Source organism: Heterocephalus glaber, unplaced genomic scaffold (genome assembly GCF_053883595.1).
Source record: "Heterocephalus glaber isolate CG9 unplaced genomic scaffold, H.glaber_assembly_v1.0 deba00001733, whole genome shotgun sequence".
Taxonomy (NCBI): Eukaryota; Metazoa; Chordata; class Mammalia; order Rodentia; family Bathyergidae; genus Heterocephalus; species Heterocephalus glaber.
This window is the reverse complement of record NW_028258444.1, coordinates 20,246,433-20,264,511: the sequence shown is the minus strand read 5'-3', so window position 1 is coordinate 20,264,511 and position 18,079 is coordinate 20,246,433. Positions and strand designations below refer to the sequence as shown.

The window sequence follows — 18,079 nt, the reverse complement described above, 5'->3', positions numbered from 1 at the left end:
TTGCCTAGTATGCATGAGGCTCTGAGTTTGGTCCCCAGTACCACAAAACACACACACACGTGCGCGCGCCAAACAGCAAAATGTATACTTCATTGTATGTACCTTAAACCCCAACAAAAAATGAAAGAAACAAAACATAACATCCACTCTTCAAATATTTACACAATTCAGAAGTACATGGGCCAGGATTTAGCTCAGTGGTTCCGCCGCTTGCCTCAAAAGTGCAAGGTCTGGAGTTTGATCCCCGGTACCAAAAAAAAAAGAAGTACATTTACATTTACAATATAAATGAAAGATTTCCGTTTCCTAAAGAAAACTGTGGTTCCTGTTTTGATGTAGCTTCCCTGAGCTTCTCCAGTCACACCCCTTGTCTTCTTCAGACTAACCAGGTATCCATGTCACCCTGAACCTTTGCTCTAATTGTAGCACTAAACCAAATCAGAGTTCCTGTGACGAAGTCCAGTAGCAATTCTGTGCCCCTTCACATAAAGAGCAGTAGGACACAGGAAGATGAGTAAGACACACCAATGCACTCAAAGAATTTATAGTCCAGGGCCAGGGATTTAGCTCACTGGTTCGGGTGCCTGCCTTGAAAGCGCAAGGTCCCAAGTTCGATCTCCTGTACAAAAAAAAAAAAGAATTTATAGTCCAGAGGGAGAGACCACAGAGAACAGACCAAACAGCAAGCCCATAAGCTCTAATACCACGCAAGTTTTAGGGGACAATTGTAATGAGTTCAAACTATTGGACAGGTAATGATAAACAACTGACTGTACAAAACTCACTCTTTTCAAGGGCTTTTTTTTTCTCACAAACTGAGCTTGGTGGCACATGGCTGTAATCTCACTGTGGGAGGCTGAGGCAGGAGGATCACGAGTTCAAGCCCAGCTTGGGAAATTTATGGAGAGCCTGTCTCAAAAACAGCATGGAGGGGGGGTGGCATGGTGGCATACTCCTGCAATCCAGCACCCTGAGGCCTCACCATCCTCCTGCATCCTGCTGTGTGTGCCACTGTGCCTGGATTTTTGTGTTTGTTTTCAGGCAGGGTCATGATAGGTTGCCCAAGCCGGCCCCAAATTGGGGGGCTCAAAATAATCCTGTTGCAGCCTTGCAAATGGAAATGGCTGGGGCCATAGGAGTGAATGTGCCCAGATCTACCCTCCTTTTATTATTTTTTCATTTTTGTTGTTGTTCAGACAGGATCTCACTGTGTAGTTCACGCTGGGCTTGAACTCACTATGCGGTCCAGGTTGCTGAAATTTGCAGCAATACTCCTACCTCAGCCTCCCGTGTATCCTCCTTTTATAAGGAATGAAGTTAAATTACTTGCTCAGACTGCTAGTGGAAGAGCTGGCAGTAAAACCCGAGCATTCTGATTCCTAACCCATGGGTTACTTCAGGCAGTACTGCACTGCTGGCCAAGCAAATGGTGACGCCGGCTTCCAGAGCCAAGCGCCCATGAACAGTCTCTGGGTGTGGGCAAGCTCCATGGTGCCTTCAGAAAAGTGTGCAGGGTTGGTCTGCAGCTCCCTGGCCTGCTCCCCTCATTTCCTCACCTGCAAGGTGTCCTGGGGTGGGGTGGGGGGTGTTAAGCAACTTCCTCAAACCAAAGGTGGCACCGAGTGGGTGGGAGCAAGAGAGGGACCACTAGAGCAAGTGTGATGGCACTGGGCTTTAATTCTATTACTCAGGAGGCTGAGGCAGGAGGATCAACTACATACCAAGAACCTCTCCCCAAAAGAGGAGGGACACTAGGCTCCCAGCAGGCTGTTCTGATGTTGGAACCCCCATTCACAGGATTCACCCAACCTCCCTTCGCCCCAATTCTTTTCCTCTCATTCTGTTCCTTTGGTCTTTCAACTCCTTCCTCTTCCATTTCCCCACTACTTCTCCAACCTGCTTTCCTGCAGCCCCCAAATCTGCCTTAGCTCTTCCTACCTTCAAAGGCCACTAAGCCAGGCCTGGTGGCGCACACCTGTGATTCCAGCATTTGGGAGGCTGAGGCAGGAGGATCACAATGAGTTCTCTGTCAGCCTGGACTACACAGCGAGACCCGGTCTCAGAAAAAAACCAAAAAAACAAAAAACCCTTCTCGCCACCACGGCCCCCAAAGCAGAACACGGTCTCTGTGCCACTGAACTTTGTCCTTCTGTCCCCACTTCCCTTGTCTACTTGGACGAGAAGGCCAGGAAGCTGTCCTTAGGCAGCAGCCCACAGCCGACCCTGGCGCGAAGGCAGGAGGCGGGCGCGTTCAGGACCGCGGTCTGTTCCCCGGTTTGGAGCGGGGCACAACTGCGGGGCGCGGGCTGAGCGGGGTCTGAGTTCTCCCTCCTTTCCGCGACTGGGGTGCAGACCCGGACCTGAACTTGACTTTCGACGCTGAGAAGGGCAGTCGACCACCTGGAGGGGAGGCGGCAGCTGGGAGTCACTGCCGTCCCCGCCCCACGCTCGACCAAGGGAAGGCGGCACAGGGTCCCCAGTGCGGGCTCCCCAGCTCGTCCCGCGCCCCCTAAATGAAACACCGTCCAGCGGCCCGCGGACCCCGCACTCCCTTCCCGGGACAGAGTCTCAGGCCTGCGGGGCGGCCTGCCCGCCCGCCGAGGTCCCCTCCCCACCCCCAGCCCTCCCTGCCCTGCCCGCCGCCCCCGGCGGCTGGCGCGGGCGGTGCAGCTCGCCGCAAAGCTCTTTGCATAAATTATGCTCATGACGCAGCAGCTAAAAAAATCCAAGTAGCCAAAGGAGGGAAAAGGGGGAGGAAGAGGGGGTTGCGGGGGGAGAGAGGGAAACACACTCGGTACCTGCCCGCCCCCCCGCGGCTCCCACCCTCGGCCCGCAGACCCAGAGCCCCTGCGGCGCGGCCCAGCCCGTGAGCCCGGGGTGAGCCCGGGGTGGCGGCAGTCCCGACCGGCCACCGGCCGAGCCGAGCCTCGCTGGCTCCTTTGTCTGCGGGCGGCGGCCGCCCCGGCCCCGGCCCCCTGGCCCGGGCTGTGCAATGAAGCCCTGATCGCCGGTCGCCGGGCACTGGGACGCAGGCTCGGGCTCCGGTGAGTCGCGGGGTCCGGGGCGGGGAGGGGTTTGCACGGAGGGGGAGGGGGCCGGGCAGGGGAGGTTTCGGGTTTGGTTAATATGCAATGCCCGTAATTAGCATAATTTATATATTTATGATAAAGAGAAAAAGGCGCGGGCCGGCGGCGGGCGCTCGGGAGCGGGGCGTGCGCGGTTCCCACCTGGGGCCGCGGACCCGGGCCGCGCCCTTGCCCGCACGCCCCGCTCCAGCCCGGCTTGGACCAAGGGGAGGCGCGGCCGCTAGGTGGACCCGGACCGGGCCCGACACCCGGGCCCGACCCCTCGCGGCTTCTACCCTCGAAGCCCAGGCGGAGAACGGAGCACCGAGACGCTGTGCACCCTTAGCGGCCGGAGGCCGGTTCCGCCCCGCAGGGGACCCCGGACGCCTGGGTTCCCGGCGGTCAGGGCCAACCGAGACTGCCAGAGCGACCTGCACAGGTCTCGCAGATGAACCTACTTTGAGAGGACGGACGGGTGGGATCTGGGGTGGGACCCGGGGTTAGAGCCTCGGCTGTTGCTGGAGGGGTGGGGGAGTGATGGGAGGGTCGCGTGGAGCACAGGAGCGCTTCATAAATATTTAATCATGATATTATTATTAATAACAGAGTAATAGGACCAGAATATGTTCCCTGGGCTTTCGCACCTAGCAAGGCCAAGGGAGTCCCAGGGGGGCTTCTAGCGTCTGCTTTAGCCTGAAGATCCCGACTGGGCTGTCTAACCGTGGCACAGAACAGCGGTTGCTGGACAGGGGGACATAAAAGCAGTCAGGCAGCCTTCCTGGGCCAAACATGGGAAGCTCTTCCCAGAGTGTAGCCTCCTCTGCTCCTCCAGAGTCCTTGTTCCCAAAGTAGAGGCTCCTCTTCAGTTCAATGCATACTTGGGTAATCAAGGCAGCCAGCGCCGACAGGCAGAGGCCCACAGAGGAATGATTCCAAGAATTTCATTTTGAGTCAAGTCCTGGTGCCCAGGGTGATATTACCGTGACCTGGGACTTCTTTGCATTCCTGGTGTAGAATTTGATTCATTCCTTCATTGGTTTGAGGAAAGTAGCCACCCAGTCCATACTCTGAACAATCCAGGTAAAGCTTTTCTCCCCTGTCCTGCAGCTTTCTTTCCGGGGTGGCCAAGCAGACCATAAACATGAACACAAATAAGATGATGATGATGATGAGAGAGAGGGAGAGGGAGAGGGGCTATTTATTTTTTTCTTGGAGGTACTGTGTGGCAATTTAGAAAAGGGAAGCTGGGAACGTGGCTCAGTGGTAGAGGTAGGAGGCAGGTCCTAGGTTCAATCCCAGGCACCACAAAGAAAGAAAAAAGAAATTTGAGCCAGGTGCAGTGGTGCACAGCTGTAATCCCATAACATGGAAGACTGAGGCAGGAGGATTGCAAATCCAAGTGCTGCCCCCTAAATTTCAGGAGACAATGTCTCAAAATAATAAGGGCCAGGGCTGGGAATTTAGCTCAGTGGTTTCGCCACCTGCCTTGCAAGCACAAGGTCCAAGTTTGATCCCTGGTACCAAAAAAAGAAAGGAAAAGGGCTGGGGACATAGTGTGGTACAAAGGAACCAGTGCCAGGAAGAAAGGAAGGAAAAGAAGGGAGGGAGGGAAGTAGGAAGTACTCTTCCAAAGAGTCTCTGCTTTGTTTAATCTTTTACAGTTTTAAGCTTATAATTTAAAACTTTTTTTTGATGACAAGGTCTCACTATCTAGTCCAGGCTGGCCTTGAAGTCACAGCGGTCCTCCTGCTTCAGCCTCCTGAGTGCTGGGATTACAAGTGTGTTCTACCATGCATGCCTGGCCAAAAGACACACACACACACAGACACACACACACACACACACACACACATCTAATTTCAGTTAAAAATACTAGCAATATAATAACACTTATATAATGTTTGATGTATGCTAAACCTTATTGAGTACCTTACCTAAAAGTTACCAGTGTAATCCTCACAGCTTCTGTAATTTAGCTTCACTTTACAGAAACAGGCTTAAAGGGTTGCCTGTAGTAGAAGCACTATTCAGAATCTTCCACCCTCATACCCATGCTTAGTCAGCATGGTAGCACATACCCATAGTCCCAGCATTGGAACACTGGGGCAGGAGTATTGCTTGATCCCAGGAGTTCAAGGCCAGCCTAAGCAACATAGTGAGACTCTGTTTTAAATAATAGCCAGGAGCAGTGGTGCACACCTATAATTCCAGCTACTGGGGACCCTGAGGCAAGAGGATTGCAAATTCGAGGCCAATCTCAGTAACATGTCTAGACCCTGTTTTAAAATAAAAAAAAGGGGGCCGGGGATTTAGCTCAGTGGTTCCACCGCCTGCCTCAGAGTGCCAGGTCCTGAGTTCGATCCCCAGTACCAAAAAAAAAAATTTTAAAAGGGCCAGGGATGTAGCTCAGTGGCGTTGCTCCTGCCTGGCAAGTGCAGGGTCCTGAATTCAATCCCTGGTATGGAAAATAAATAAATAAATAATTTTTAAAAGGGTGAGGATATAATTCAGTAGTAGAGCACCCTGGGTTTGATTTCCGGTACCGAGACAGGTAGGTAGGTAGATAGATAGACAGACAGACAGACACAGACAGGCTAAGGATGTGTCTTAATGGTAGAGGACTTGCCCAGCATCTACAGGTCCCTGGGTTCAATCCTCAGCATAACAAAACAAATAAATAGAATTACTATTTCATGGCCTCCCTTTACCCTTCCTGGGATGAATCTAACTCAAGCCCACTGAGAAACTTAAAGTTTAGAAGAAACTAAATTTACATCTGCCTTTATTAAACTAGTCATTGCTGGAGCCAGGCATGGGTGGTGCACAGCTGTAAACTCAGCACTCAGGAGGCTGAGGCAAATGAGGAGGACAGTGTGCTAAGCAGCTCACTTAATCCACTCCTAGGATCATGACCACCTGCTCAAAGCTTGCCTGTTTAATTCATTATGATTCCATCTTACTTGTCAGCATGGTTGTCATCAATAATACAAAAATCAGTAAGTACTGGTGGAGGTTGGGGCTAATTCCTGTTTTTAAAGATAAAGAGATTAAGGGTCACCTGGGGATTTAGCTCAGTGGTTCCGCTGCCACCTTCCTCGAAAGCGGAAGGACTGGAGTTCGATCCCCGGTACCAAAAAAAAGATTAAGGTTCAGAGAGGCTAAATAAGTCACCCAAGATCACACTGCTGTTTCATGGCCAAACTAGAATTTAAACCTGGGTTTTCCTTGAAAACTGATATTCTCATCTATCTTTCTTTTTTTCTTCTGTTTGAGAAAGGTCTTGCTATGTAGTTCAGTAGTTTGGCCTTGAACTCACGGCCATCCTCCTGCCTCAGGCTCCTGAGTGCTAAAATTACAAGCATGCACCACTATGCCTGCTCCTCCCCACCATCGAATGTGGGATGTTGCACTTGGGAGGCAGGTGCAGCGACACTGAGCTAAATCCCCAGCCCCTGTGTTTCTTTGACTGGCACGAGATGGGGATAGTGTTCATTGATATTGGTCTTTCTGTTTGTTTGTTTGTTTTGCTTCTGGTTCAGACTAGCCTTGAACTCATTATGTAGCCCAGGCTGGCCAGGAACTTGTGGCAGTCCTGCCTCAGCTTTGACAACACAGCTGTTGAGTTGATATTATTCTTTTTTTTGGTACCAGGGATCGAACTCGAGACCTTGCGCTTGCGAGGCAGGTGGTGGAACCACTGAGCTAAATCCCTGGCCCAAGCTGATATTGTTCTTGGTATCTAGCAGAATAATTTCAAAGTAAGCTATAGGATTTTTCAGTGAGGAAACAGAAATAGGATTGGGGATATAGCTCAGTGGTAGAGTGCTTGCCTAGCATGCTCTAGTCCAAGGGTTAAGGCCATGGGTTCTGTCCTTAGCCTGCAAACACACACAAAAGGAAATAAAGAACAGAGAAGTAAACTATCCACCCATAGACAGTCACACAGTTGGTCAAACTCTAGTGTTTGTTTAATCACTGAGTTCTATGGCTTCATGGGACTGATGTCAGAACTGAATGATAGCCAAGTGTGGTGGCGCATGCCTTTAATCCCAGCACTCAGGAGGCTGAGGCAGGAGGGTTGCCAGGAGTTCAAAGCCAGCCTAAGCTACATAACAAAGCCATGTGTAAAAAAAAATTAAATTAAAAAAAGGATTGAATAATGATATAATAGCATTTATTGAACTCTTATACAATCACTCTACACTTATACAATCACTGTACTATACTATCTCCATTTCAAATATGATAATTAAGACATAGAAAGTGGGCCCTTGTTCAAGACTTACAGCTAAGCAGTGGTGAACCTGAGAAGTGAACCTGAATTTGTAGCTCTTATGCTAAAGTGAAATATGTAATTGAGATAATGTATGTAAATTATTATACCTGCCACTTTCTGAGCACTTAGTATGTGCCAAGCATTGATGTGAACTTTGTACATGCATTAATTTATTCAGCCCTAGCCAGGTTTGGCGGTGCATGCTTGTAATCCCAGCACTCTGGAGGCTGAGGCAGGAGGATCCACAGACTTCGAGGCGAGTCTAGGCTACATAGTGAGTTCAAGGCCAGCCTAGACTACATAGTGAGACCGTGTCTCAAAAAAATACAAAATATTATTCAGTTCTCACAATACCCCTAAGAAGTATGTGTTCTTATTTTTACATGAGAAAACTGAGATGTGGACATTAAATCATTTGTCCAAAACCCTGTACCTGGTAAATATCAAAGCTAAGATTACTTGGAAGGCTGAGGTAGGAGGATCAAAAGTTTGAGACCAGTGTGCTCAGTTTAGTGAGACCCTGTCTCAAAATAAAAATTAAAAAAGGCTGGACGGGGAGGTCAGTGGTGCTGCTGCCTGCCTTGAAAGCGCAAGGTCCCGAGTTCTATCCCCGGTACAAAAAAAAAAATTTAAAAAGGCTGGAGAACTGGGGATGTAGCTCAGTGTCATCGTGCCTGCCTCACAAGGGCAAGGTCCTGAGATCGATCCCCAGTACCGGAAAAAAAATAAAATAAAAAAAGGCTGGAGATGTAGCTCAGTGGTAGGGCACTCTGGGGTTAGATCCCCAGTGCTGTAACAAAAAATAAAAGCTGCACTTAGGAACCCAATGGTCTGACTTCAGAGTGTGCTCCTTACCCTAATACTATGAGTAAAAACCCCGAGTGATTAGGTAGGATAGAAAGGCTGTCTCGGGGCCAGGAATGGAAAAGGTGGGAGGACAGGCCGAAAATCCATCAGGCTGACAACTTGACAGCTTGCCTGCTTGGAGCCTGACACAGAGCAGATACCGCTTGTGTCCAGGAGGGGGCGAACTAGAGCGGCGTGGACCAGGTGGTGCGGTGAGGAGAGGGCGGAGTCTGGGCCTCTGACTTGTGAGCCTTCGGGATTTGCTGAAAAAGCAAATGTGAGGTAGACTAGAAACGGGAGGCCGGGCTGACAGCATCTCTGGAAGGCTGGGATGGGGAAGGCTGCGTGCACGTGGAGCAGTCTAGGCCTGGAAATTGGGAGTTTGGTTTTGGCGTGCGGAGTGAGATGGTATGAGCAGTCAGTCGCAGTTGGATGTATGAACCCAGAGTTCCTGGGTGAAGTCCAGGCTGCAGGTTTAGGGTTGGCAGTTGTGGGACTGGGTGAGGCCGCCTGGGGAGGGAGTGAAGCCTGGACCCGCTGCGCCGTGCAGCTCTGCCTCAGCCCCCTGTGGCCCCAGGCTTCTGCCGTGGGGAGTGGCAGCTCCGCAGGAGGTAAGCGGGGCCACTGTGCAGAGCTGAAGATGCTGGCTTCAGGGTGGAGCACGCCCGTGATCCCAGTACTCCCGGAGGCTGAGGCAAGAGGGTTACAAGTTGGAGCCTAGACTGGACAATTTAGCCAGACCCTGTCCCAAAATAAAATTATATTTTTAAATTTAAAAAAAAAAGGGCTGGGGGATGTAGCTCAGTGGGAAGGTCCTGGGTTCAAAAAGAGGAGGAGAGAGGTAGGAGGGGAAGGAAAGAGCAGGGGAAAGGTGATTTCCTAACAAATGAGACTTTCTTTCGCTTGAACACAATAAAACCGGTGTGAGCTTATCTAGCCGTTCCTTGGAGTCAGCCAGTTTCACACAGGGTACCTTCTACCCCCACCACCAGGGTGCTCTCTGATTGTACAGTGAGAAGGTGTTTAACATATCAAAACCTCCAGGCACATAGAGTGATTAAAACCACCAAAATGGGTCTGAGTAAAAAAATGCACATTCCATACAAGCTCCATTTCCTACATAAGATAAGATTTTTTTATATAAAATTTCACGCTTGGAACACACACCTTCCTGGGAACAAGGATCAAACAGTACCACGTTAGACACCGATCTTGGGGTCCTACACTGTCTTCTATGTGTCTACCATGACACTTATAGCCTGTTATACTAACCTTTTTATTTCCTTTACCTCCATGTTGGACTGTAGGCTTCTCAAAGAGAAATTCATTTTTTCCCCACTGCATTACAAATGCTGAGCACATTATAGCCACAGAGATACTTGATGAATCAACAGAGGACAAGGCATTTCAGGATTTCTCCTACTAGGATCTCAGGCTGCTCTGGGAAGTTCTTTTTTTTTTTTTTTGTACTGGGGATCGAACTCGGGTCTTTGCGCCTGCATAGCAGGCGGTGAAACCACTGAGCTAAATCCCCGGCCCCTCTGGGAAGTTCTAATTGGGATTTCTCAGCACTGTTCCTGGCAGTTCCCAGAGGAGGGTGACAAACAGAAGCGGGTCCTCTAGCTCCTTCCTCTGCACTGATCTCCCAGATGGCCGAGGACTTTCTTAGTTTGAGCACCCACAGGTTATTCTGCTCTGAGGTTGCTTGAGTTTTAGACACCAGCACCAGAGAGCAGGATGAGGGTAAGTGAAGTATCTGGTGTCTTGCCAGGCTCAGTTCAAGTGTTTGTCAAACTCACTCACTGGAGAAAGAAGGCGAGGAGGCTCTGGGTGGGCTCTGACCCCTGCCCCAGCTTTAACCAGAGCAGCTGTGCTGTGATCTGTTTATGTTGTTCTGCCCTGGTGGGGACAGGAGCCCCTTCTCTTAAAACAGACATTTGATTGTTTCTCCTCCCTGGCTCTCAGGATAGCATGGTATGGCATCCTGGCTTCAAAGGAGACCATCCCAGTGTGCCTTTCTCTAGTCACTGGGAAAATGGTCAAAAAGCAAACTGAAGATAGCTATTTAGTCAGTGACACCAGGCCACAGCCCGAGGCTTGACAAAAAAATGTGGAAAGTTCCTTGCATGGAAAGGAGCAGGCCCAGGGGGAGGCGTGCCAATAGCAAACAAGGGGAACACCTAGCAAAGGGTCAAAATGGTGTTTACAGAGGTGTTTATTATGTAAGAGACTAAAAGACAGAGGAGGTCTCTGCTTTCAGTCAGCCTGGATTTCCAGTGGGCTGAAGTCTGCTTAGTGGGCTAGGGTAGACCTAGTTGTGGCCAGAGACTCTAACTCAGGCCTGACCTTGACCTTCTCACAAAGGATCAGACACCGAGAACCCAGGTCCTCATAACTCACAGGATCTCAAGGGCAGAGGAGCTACCAGAGTCACCTGTGCCTCTCTGTCACTTGTATCTGATAGAATGAGATGAACCACCAGTAGGCAGGCAATGGCCATGTGACTCAGAGTTCCTGGGGAAGGCCACGCTGGAGATTTAGATATGGTAATTGTCAGACAACCGGAAGAGGAGGTAAAGAGTGGATGAGCTGCATCATTCAGCTCAGCCCCAGTGACATGGTCACAAAGGGGATGCTTGCCTCTACCTAACCACTTCTTGTGAACAGCCATGGCTGGTAGCAAGGAACCAAAGGTCTCAGGAAGACCATGAGCAGGTTTTTAGCCCCTCTGGAGCAGAAGCCTCAATGACCGACTGCTGCCGCCTTTGCCTGATGGCCTTCATTGGAAGTAGAAATTTCTTCTCCCCATGAAATGTGTTTATCAAGCTATAATAGACCTAATTCACCTTGCATACCTTTCCTTTCAATTTTTTTTTTTGGTACCGGGGATCGAACTCAGGACCTTGTGCTTGAGAGGCAGGCGGCAGCACCACTGAGCTAAATCCCTGGCCCTCCTTTCAATTTTATCTCTGCCTCTTACTTTAATTTTCAGATGGCTTTCTTTTTGACCTCTCTGTGTAACAACTTTAATGGCACATCTCAATTCTCACCCAGGAGTGGTGGTAAATTACCAAATCCTCTGAAAAAGTCATAGAGGCCTCCCATGTACAACATCTGGGCAGGGCCAGGGAACATCACCCCGTAATGAAGTCAGAGCCCCAGTGAGGTAAGCAGATGCTCACCTGTCCTTCTAGAAAATTTCTCTGCTCCTGCTGAACCCCCTGTCCTACTTGAAAAGGGAAAGCTCACTTACTCATTTTTCAAATGGCTCCTTATCTTGTGTCGCTTACCCTTCCCTTAACCTCCACTTTAGAAGTACTGGAGAGAGAAGAGGAGAGAAGGCACCTCATGCTTCTCCTTGCTTGCGTGACCAGGAAACATTCTGCCAAGAGGCAAAGTTGCTGACCCCCAAGCAATTCTACTCCTACATACATACCCAGAAGAATTGAAAACCGGTGTTTGAACAGTTTGTGCATAGACATACTATGGACAATAGCCAAAGGCAGAAACAACCCAAATATCCATTAACTAGTGAATGGATAAACAAAATGTATTTGATCCATACAATAAAATATTATTCAGTCATGGAAATGAATGAAATTCTAACATTACATGCTACTGCAAGGGTGAACGTTAAAAACATCATGCTAAGGAAAAAGAAGGCCGTATATCATACAATTCTATTTATATGAAATATCCAAATTGGACAAATCCATATATATAGAGAAAGCAGATTCATGGTTACCAGGAGCTGGGAGGTGGCCCTGGAAGGTGTCTGCAAGTGGACATGGGTCTTCCTTTTGGATTGATGAAAGTATTCTGGAACAAGAATGGTGATGGGCCATATAAAGACCTTAATCCTGTTCATGAGGACTCTTCCCTCATGGCCTGATCACCTTTTTTTTTTTTTTTTGGTACCGGGGATCAAACTCGGGTCCTTGCGCTTGCACATGATCATCTTAATATCATCATCTTGAGGGTTAGGATTTCAACATAAGAATCTGGAGGAGATGCAAACATTGAGACCATACGTTGGGCAGTTGAGGGAGTTCGATGGTAGGGTGCTTGTCTAGCACAAGTAAGGCTGTGGGTTACATCCCCAGCCACACAAAAACAACAGCCACAAGAAAACCTAGGGGAGAAAGAGGAAAAGGAAGGGAAAGATGTGGAATCCAGAACACCTCTCTTGGTTTTTCACTGTTTCTCAGTGATTTGATGCCCCAACCTCCCACTCCCTAGGGTTGGCATGCATAATACATCAATTAGCGTTACATATTTAGCCCAAGGTAGGCACTCAGATGAAACATTAATGGCTCTGTTTTCTCTGTAAATGTCCAAACCTATTTATCCCCTTTATTTCTTATGGCTGTGGTTTGTGGCTCCAGACAACCTGTCCCACATGGGGCTCACCCACTCCTTACTGCATGTGGCAGGCTGCCCCACCACTGGGATGTCCTACCTCTTGTGTATGGGCCATTTGGGTCCTTAGATCACTGCTACAGAATAACCTGAGAGCTGATTGTGTGGGGTTCATCCACTGAATCAGTTTCTGAGGGCTTGGAGATTTGCATTTTTAATAAGTGTTCCGGATGATAATCGCACATGTTAAAGTCTCAGACCACTGTGTTAATTTGTGCCTTTTTATTTTTTTTAAGATGATTCTTGCTACATTACCAAGGCTGATCTGGACCTCCTGAGCCCTGGTGATCCTCCGGCCTTAGCCTCCCCTGTAGCTGGGACTACAGGCATGTGCCACTGCACCTAGCTAATTTATGTCTTTACCATCCTTTCCTGGAAGTTCTGGCCAGATTTCTCCCCTGAGAAGCACTCTGATACCCTTTGACACCTTTGTCTGTCAGATTCACCTTGGGCCCTGCTGGGTGCATTGTCTTCCACTGGACCAAGGAACCCCCAGGGACGGAGACCTGGCCCTTCCTTTCCTTTGTTACTCAAGCACAGTGCGGCCTGTGTGTAGGTTCTCTTGGGATGCTGTAGGAAGTGAGACTCTAAAGTTCTTAAAATCCTGTTCTTTCTACTTCTGCAGCTGTTTGGTAACGATTCACTTCTCTGTCCTCCTACCATTCTATTTTTGACTTTTCTAGGTGGTCTGGGAATTTGATTGCTGTGTCACATCAGCACTTGCTTTTCCAATCCCATCTTACCCAGGATACACTAGGTGTGTGCCAGCCCCCACCCCAGCCTGACCAGGGACCATGGATCCTGGAACTGGGTCCGAGTCAACTCTGACCGTCAATGAGCAGGTATTTTCTGGGGCAAAGAAGAGGTGAGGGTGGCAGACCAAGGGATGTAGGCAAGGGGCAAAGACTGCACAGGGCCCCTCAAGGTTGGCTGTCCAGAGGAGGTTGCCCAGCTAGGACTTCTCAGGGGCTAAGTTTGGGAATTTAAGTGGTGACTCTAAAATAGAAATTAGAGTACACAGATATGTATGAATTTGCACAAAGAAAAACTTGGACATCAGGTGGTTTACTCTATCTTTTTCTCTTGCTTGTGGTTTCTGATATTTTGGTTTTGCTTTCTGATATTTTTGCAATGACTGTTTAATCTTTGTATGATTTTTAAAGGCAGAAAAAAGATTAACACCTCTTAAAATGTAATTGGAGTGAAATTCCTCATGGGTGAAGTTTGAGTGACAGAAAGCAGAAGTAACCTGACTTGCAGGATTTGCTTCCCTCATACTCTCCTGATGGGTCATGCTGTCACTTTTCCCCGCACAGTCTCTGGCTGGGCCCAATTTTCAGGCTTCAGGAGTGTGTCCTGGGAGTGTTTCAGCACAGGCAGCAGCATGCCAGGGATGGCTGACACAAGTTCTTTTCATGCAGTGTTTGTCTCTGATTTTTTTTTCTGATTCTTGAAGGGCCCAAATGGCAGCACTTCTGTGCTGAGGTAAGGAGCTGAGTGCAGGGACTAGGAGCAGGAGACTGAGTGTCCAAAAGCCCCAGGGGCTGTTCGGTCCTGGTGCATGGGAGGTATCTTGCTGTCTACTTGGAGTGGGGCAGTGTGAAGCAGGAGAGGCTGCGTCTTCAGGATACCTGATCCTTCTTCCAGGAAGTTAGTTTGCAGGGAAATCCTGGTCCTTCACTGTAGGGTTTTAGAAGTTGAAGTATCCTGAGCTTAAAAAGTTACGCAGCATTGTGGAGTTTCAGTTCCCAGCTCTTTAGCTTTAATAAACTTCCCAGCGGTTTCAAGGGAAGAATTTGTCCCTGGCCCAACTTAAGGTGTGAATACTGTGTTAGGAGTCCACACTCCAGTATCCTAGCAGCCAAGAGAACATCCCCACAGGCTGTGGGAGAGATCACTTCCCACCCCCTGAACTGATTTCAGGAAGCGGGGAATAGGAGTAACTCCCCAAGGGGTTTGGCTGGGTGGGACTTTGTCCAGTTTGTGTCAGACCCTCCTCCCCCTCCCCAGGGAGCAGTAGCCTAGCCTCGGGCCTTGCCCTCTCACAGAGCAAGCAGGCCTCTGGCCCAGAAGTGTCCACTTCTCTCTCCCCACTTCTCCCACACCCAGAGCTCAGTCCCAGCGGCCATGCCAGCCCTCCTCCCCCCAGAAATGTTCCCATCTTCTGCCTACAGGTCATCGTGATGTCGGGCCATGAGACCATCCGAGTGCTGGAAGTGGGCGTAGATGCCCAGCTCCCCGCTGAGGAGGAGGGCAAAGGACCAGAGGGTGTGGCTGCTGAGAACTCCCAGGGCGGGGCCTGTGCTGAAGCCAGTGAGCCTGCTGGTAAAGCTGGGCCAGGCAACCCAGACGCCTCTACAGAGTCAACTGGTATGAGACCATCGCTCCTACCTGGTAACACAACCCCGAGTACCTTCTGTGCTCCTGTGGCGAGCTAGCACGACCCCAGGGGTCCAGGTGACATTAGGATCTTGTCTTCCTGTCCACTGGACAGCCTTTGGCCTCGTACTCCTGGCAAGCAGGGATACTCTGCACTCCTTGTTCCTAGAACATAGTCCTTGAATTCGTTCCAGGCTTAAACTGGGATGTTTCAGGGTAAGGTGGGAAGAGATCGGCAGGGCTCAGTTTAGGGGTTAAATCAACTTCACTGGGATTTTAAGTCTAAACCAGACTCTTGAGGCCCAATGTAAAGAGGACTGGGCCTTCAGAATCCTGCCAGCTTTTCCAACTTCATCCTTTTTGTGGTTGGGCCAGGAGGTCTCAGGAGCTGAGCCTAGAAGGGTCTCTTATCTTTCTCTGTAAAGGGGACCTTTTAGTGTGAGCTGGATTCTTCTGCAGGACACTTGTGAAAGCCAGGCCTATCTGGAGGCTGAGTTGGCTGCAGGCCCTGCTCGTGGCCGTGGAATGCCCTTGCATAGACTTTCCTTGTCAACACCTTGCAGAGTGCTCATCTCTTTTGTAGGAAGCTTTGGGCTTCCTTTGCCAGTTCCCCCAGAATCCCATGACTCATTCCTCCTTCATCTCTCCTTCTGCTGTGTTCACCCATTCCCTAGATGGGAGATTTGGGCTGGCAGAATTGGGGCAAGAGGAACAGCTAAGAGCAAATGAGAATGGACAACTTCAGAGAAATAGCAGCTCCTTAACGAGGGAACTGTGTGGCCTCACTCTACTTGCTCCTCCTGTGCATCAGCATGCAGGCTCTTTGGGACCTTAGTGACCTTAGTTATTTTTTTGTTTGAATAAAAGAGTGTCAAGAGATAAGACCATCTTTCCTTAGCCTGGAAATGCTCTGCCTGCTGGCTAAAGCCAGGATGGGCCCTCAAATGCTTCTAAGAGGCAGTGCCCGGGAGAGTGGGCAGGACAGACATGGACTCTGTGTCCCTGTGACCATTTCCATTTGGTAGAGGCATTGTAAGATTGTTCAGGAGGTTTCTTGGGGTTATCTATCCATGGTCTCCCAACTTCACTTTTTTACCTTTTGTTCCATTTTTCTAATCCCTTAATTCTACTCCTTATCCAAACTTACTCTAGGAAATGGATTCTAAACCAGGAGTGGTAGTGCACACCTATAATCTCAGCACTGGGCAATTTAGTGAGTTAGTAAGACCCTATCTCGAAATTTAAAAGGGGGTAGGGATGTAGCTTAAAGCAAAGGCCCTGAGTTCAATCCAGTATGGGGAGGGGGGCCCTAAATCAATTATTTATAACTTAGCATGGATATATGAATGTTTATGCTAATATCCATCTTCTTTCAGAGGTTTGTATTTTGAAGCATTTTATGAAAGTCTTCCTCTTCACGAAATAATTTTAGTCGTGTGTGTGTGTGTGTGTGTGTGTGTGTGTGTGTGTGTGTGTGTGTGTGGTACTGAGGATTGAATAATCCAGGGCTATTGCAGTAAGCTACATTCCCCAGCCAATTTTTTATTTTGAGACAGGATCTCACTAAGTTGCCTGGGCTGGGGTCAACTTTTGATCCTCCTGCCTCAGCTTCCCAGAGTGCTGAGATTATAGGTGTACACCACCACCGCTGTTAGGAATTTTATGGATTATCAGGCAGGTGAGGGAAGTATTTTGATGGTATCCTCTTAGAAGCTGTCAGCAGCTTAGATTGATGAGAACTTTCTGGTTGTGCAATGTGAAGAAAGGTTTCCTTTTATTAAAACAAAACTAAATAATAGGAAAAATTTTCAGGATGAAAAAAAGAATCCAGTGATTTGTGTCACTCTAACTTACTATCTACTTGTCATACACATAAATTTTTAGAGTTGTGACCTCCAAGAGTAGAATATGGAATGTGACCCTTGCCATCTGGTTGCTTCCTGTGCTCATTTCCTTTATTCACATACCTGCTTCTGATTTTGGCAGTTGTCAGTTTGATGTGTTTCATTCTCATAATGCTACTTTGAACATTTAAAATTTTTAAATTCTTATTTGTGGTGCAGTCCACTAAAGTTCCTTTTGATAGTAGATTAATTGTTGACATAAGAAGTCATCACAGGGAAAGATAAAAAAGTTATACTATCACTGAGAAGAAAAGTAATTGACTTTAAAGTACCACATGTCTGTTAGGTCAGAAAATAAACAGTGATTAAAAAATAAATTGAATGGTGCTGTGAAGAAGTGACAAAAACTGCAAATGCATGTGAACCCTTGGGCTCCAGGGTCCTATTGTGGAAATAGTACCCTGATTTTAGAAATGTTTCATTTCTTTAGATGGTAAGCAGTTCTCGTTTACAGTTGTCATGTTCTCATTTTCCTTTTTGTGTTTCATTACATTTTGTCCAACACAATTCTTTTAAATTTCCCTATGCTCAGATTATCCTTAGCTTTCTTGATTTTTATTCAATAGTTAAAATGTTTCTTCCCTCCACAGACAAGATAAACCTTCCGTTTCCATTCTTTTACTGTTTTTCAAGGCTTTGTTGTTGTGTACACCATGTCACTTTAATTTCCTAAATTTGCTGGCTTCTGTTATTCTATGCTGTGAACATTACTCTCCAGAGTCGGGCTGATGTCTTTCCAAATGAAAACATGGGCTAAGACTGCAAGGTTGGATGAAGCCCTTAAGGTTATTTAATTCAGTGGTTCCCATTCCTGGCTGCGTGCCATGCCGTGTCACAAGGGGACTTTAAAGGCAGGGGGTGTTGGTCCCTGGCCTCCGGTCTTAGGCATTCTGATTCATTAGGCCTAGATTAGAGCCTAGAAATACACCAGTCATTATGAAGAAGCCACTGACCTGAAGCTGGGAGTCATGGTACTTAACTGCACACCTGCAATCCCAGCTACTAGGGAGGCTGAGGCAGGAGAATTGAGAGTTTGAGGCCAGCCCGGGCAGCTTAGCAAGATGCTAAGGGCTGGAGATGTAGCTCAGTGGTCGTGTGTTGGCCAGTTGTGTGCAAAGCCCTGGGTTTGATTTCTGGCACAGCAAAAAAAGAAAAGTAGAAACAAGCAAGCCACTGAGCTGTCAAATAGC

General features: G+C 48.4%; 1 protein-coding gene and 1 long non-coding RNA gene across 7 annotated transcripts in view; one reads left to right on the top strand and one right to left on the bottom strand.

Annotated features, from left to right (window-relative positions):
- Window positions 1-71: 71 nt before the first annotated feature.
- On the bottom strand, window positions 72-2,607 carry LOC110345500 (uncharacterized). Its single transcript, XR_002388890.2, has 2 exons — window positions 1,939-2,607; window positions 72-619 (listed from the first exon to the last, which is right to left on the bottom strand). It is a non-coding gene; the product is annotated as an uncharacterized LOC110345500 (long non-coding RNA).
- Window positions 2,608-2,651: 44 nt separating this feature from the next.
- Pou6f1 (POU class 6 homeobox 1) overlaps window positions 2,652-18,079 on the top strand; it is a 28,216-nt gene continuing 12,788 nt past the window's right edge. For 2 of the 6 annotated variants that reach the window (XM_004862947.4, XM_013079056.3), the window contains exons 1-3: window positions 2,687-3,044; window positions 13,290-13,448; window positions 14,781-14,976. In XM_004862947.4, the coding sequence (XP_004863004.1) occupies window positions 13,401-13,448; window positions 14,781-14,976 (244 nt within the window). In that variant the 5' untranslated portion in view covers window positions 2,687-3,044; window positions 13,290-13,400. Of the gene's footprint in view, window positions 3,045-3,599; window positions 13,449-14,780; window positions 14,977-18,079 lie in introns of those variants that run through there. The other 4 variants (XM_021243066.2, XM_021243065.2, XM_004862946.3 and 1 more) reach the window with 4 other exon arrangements.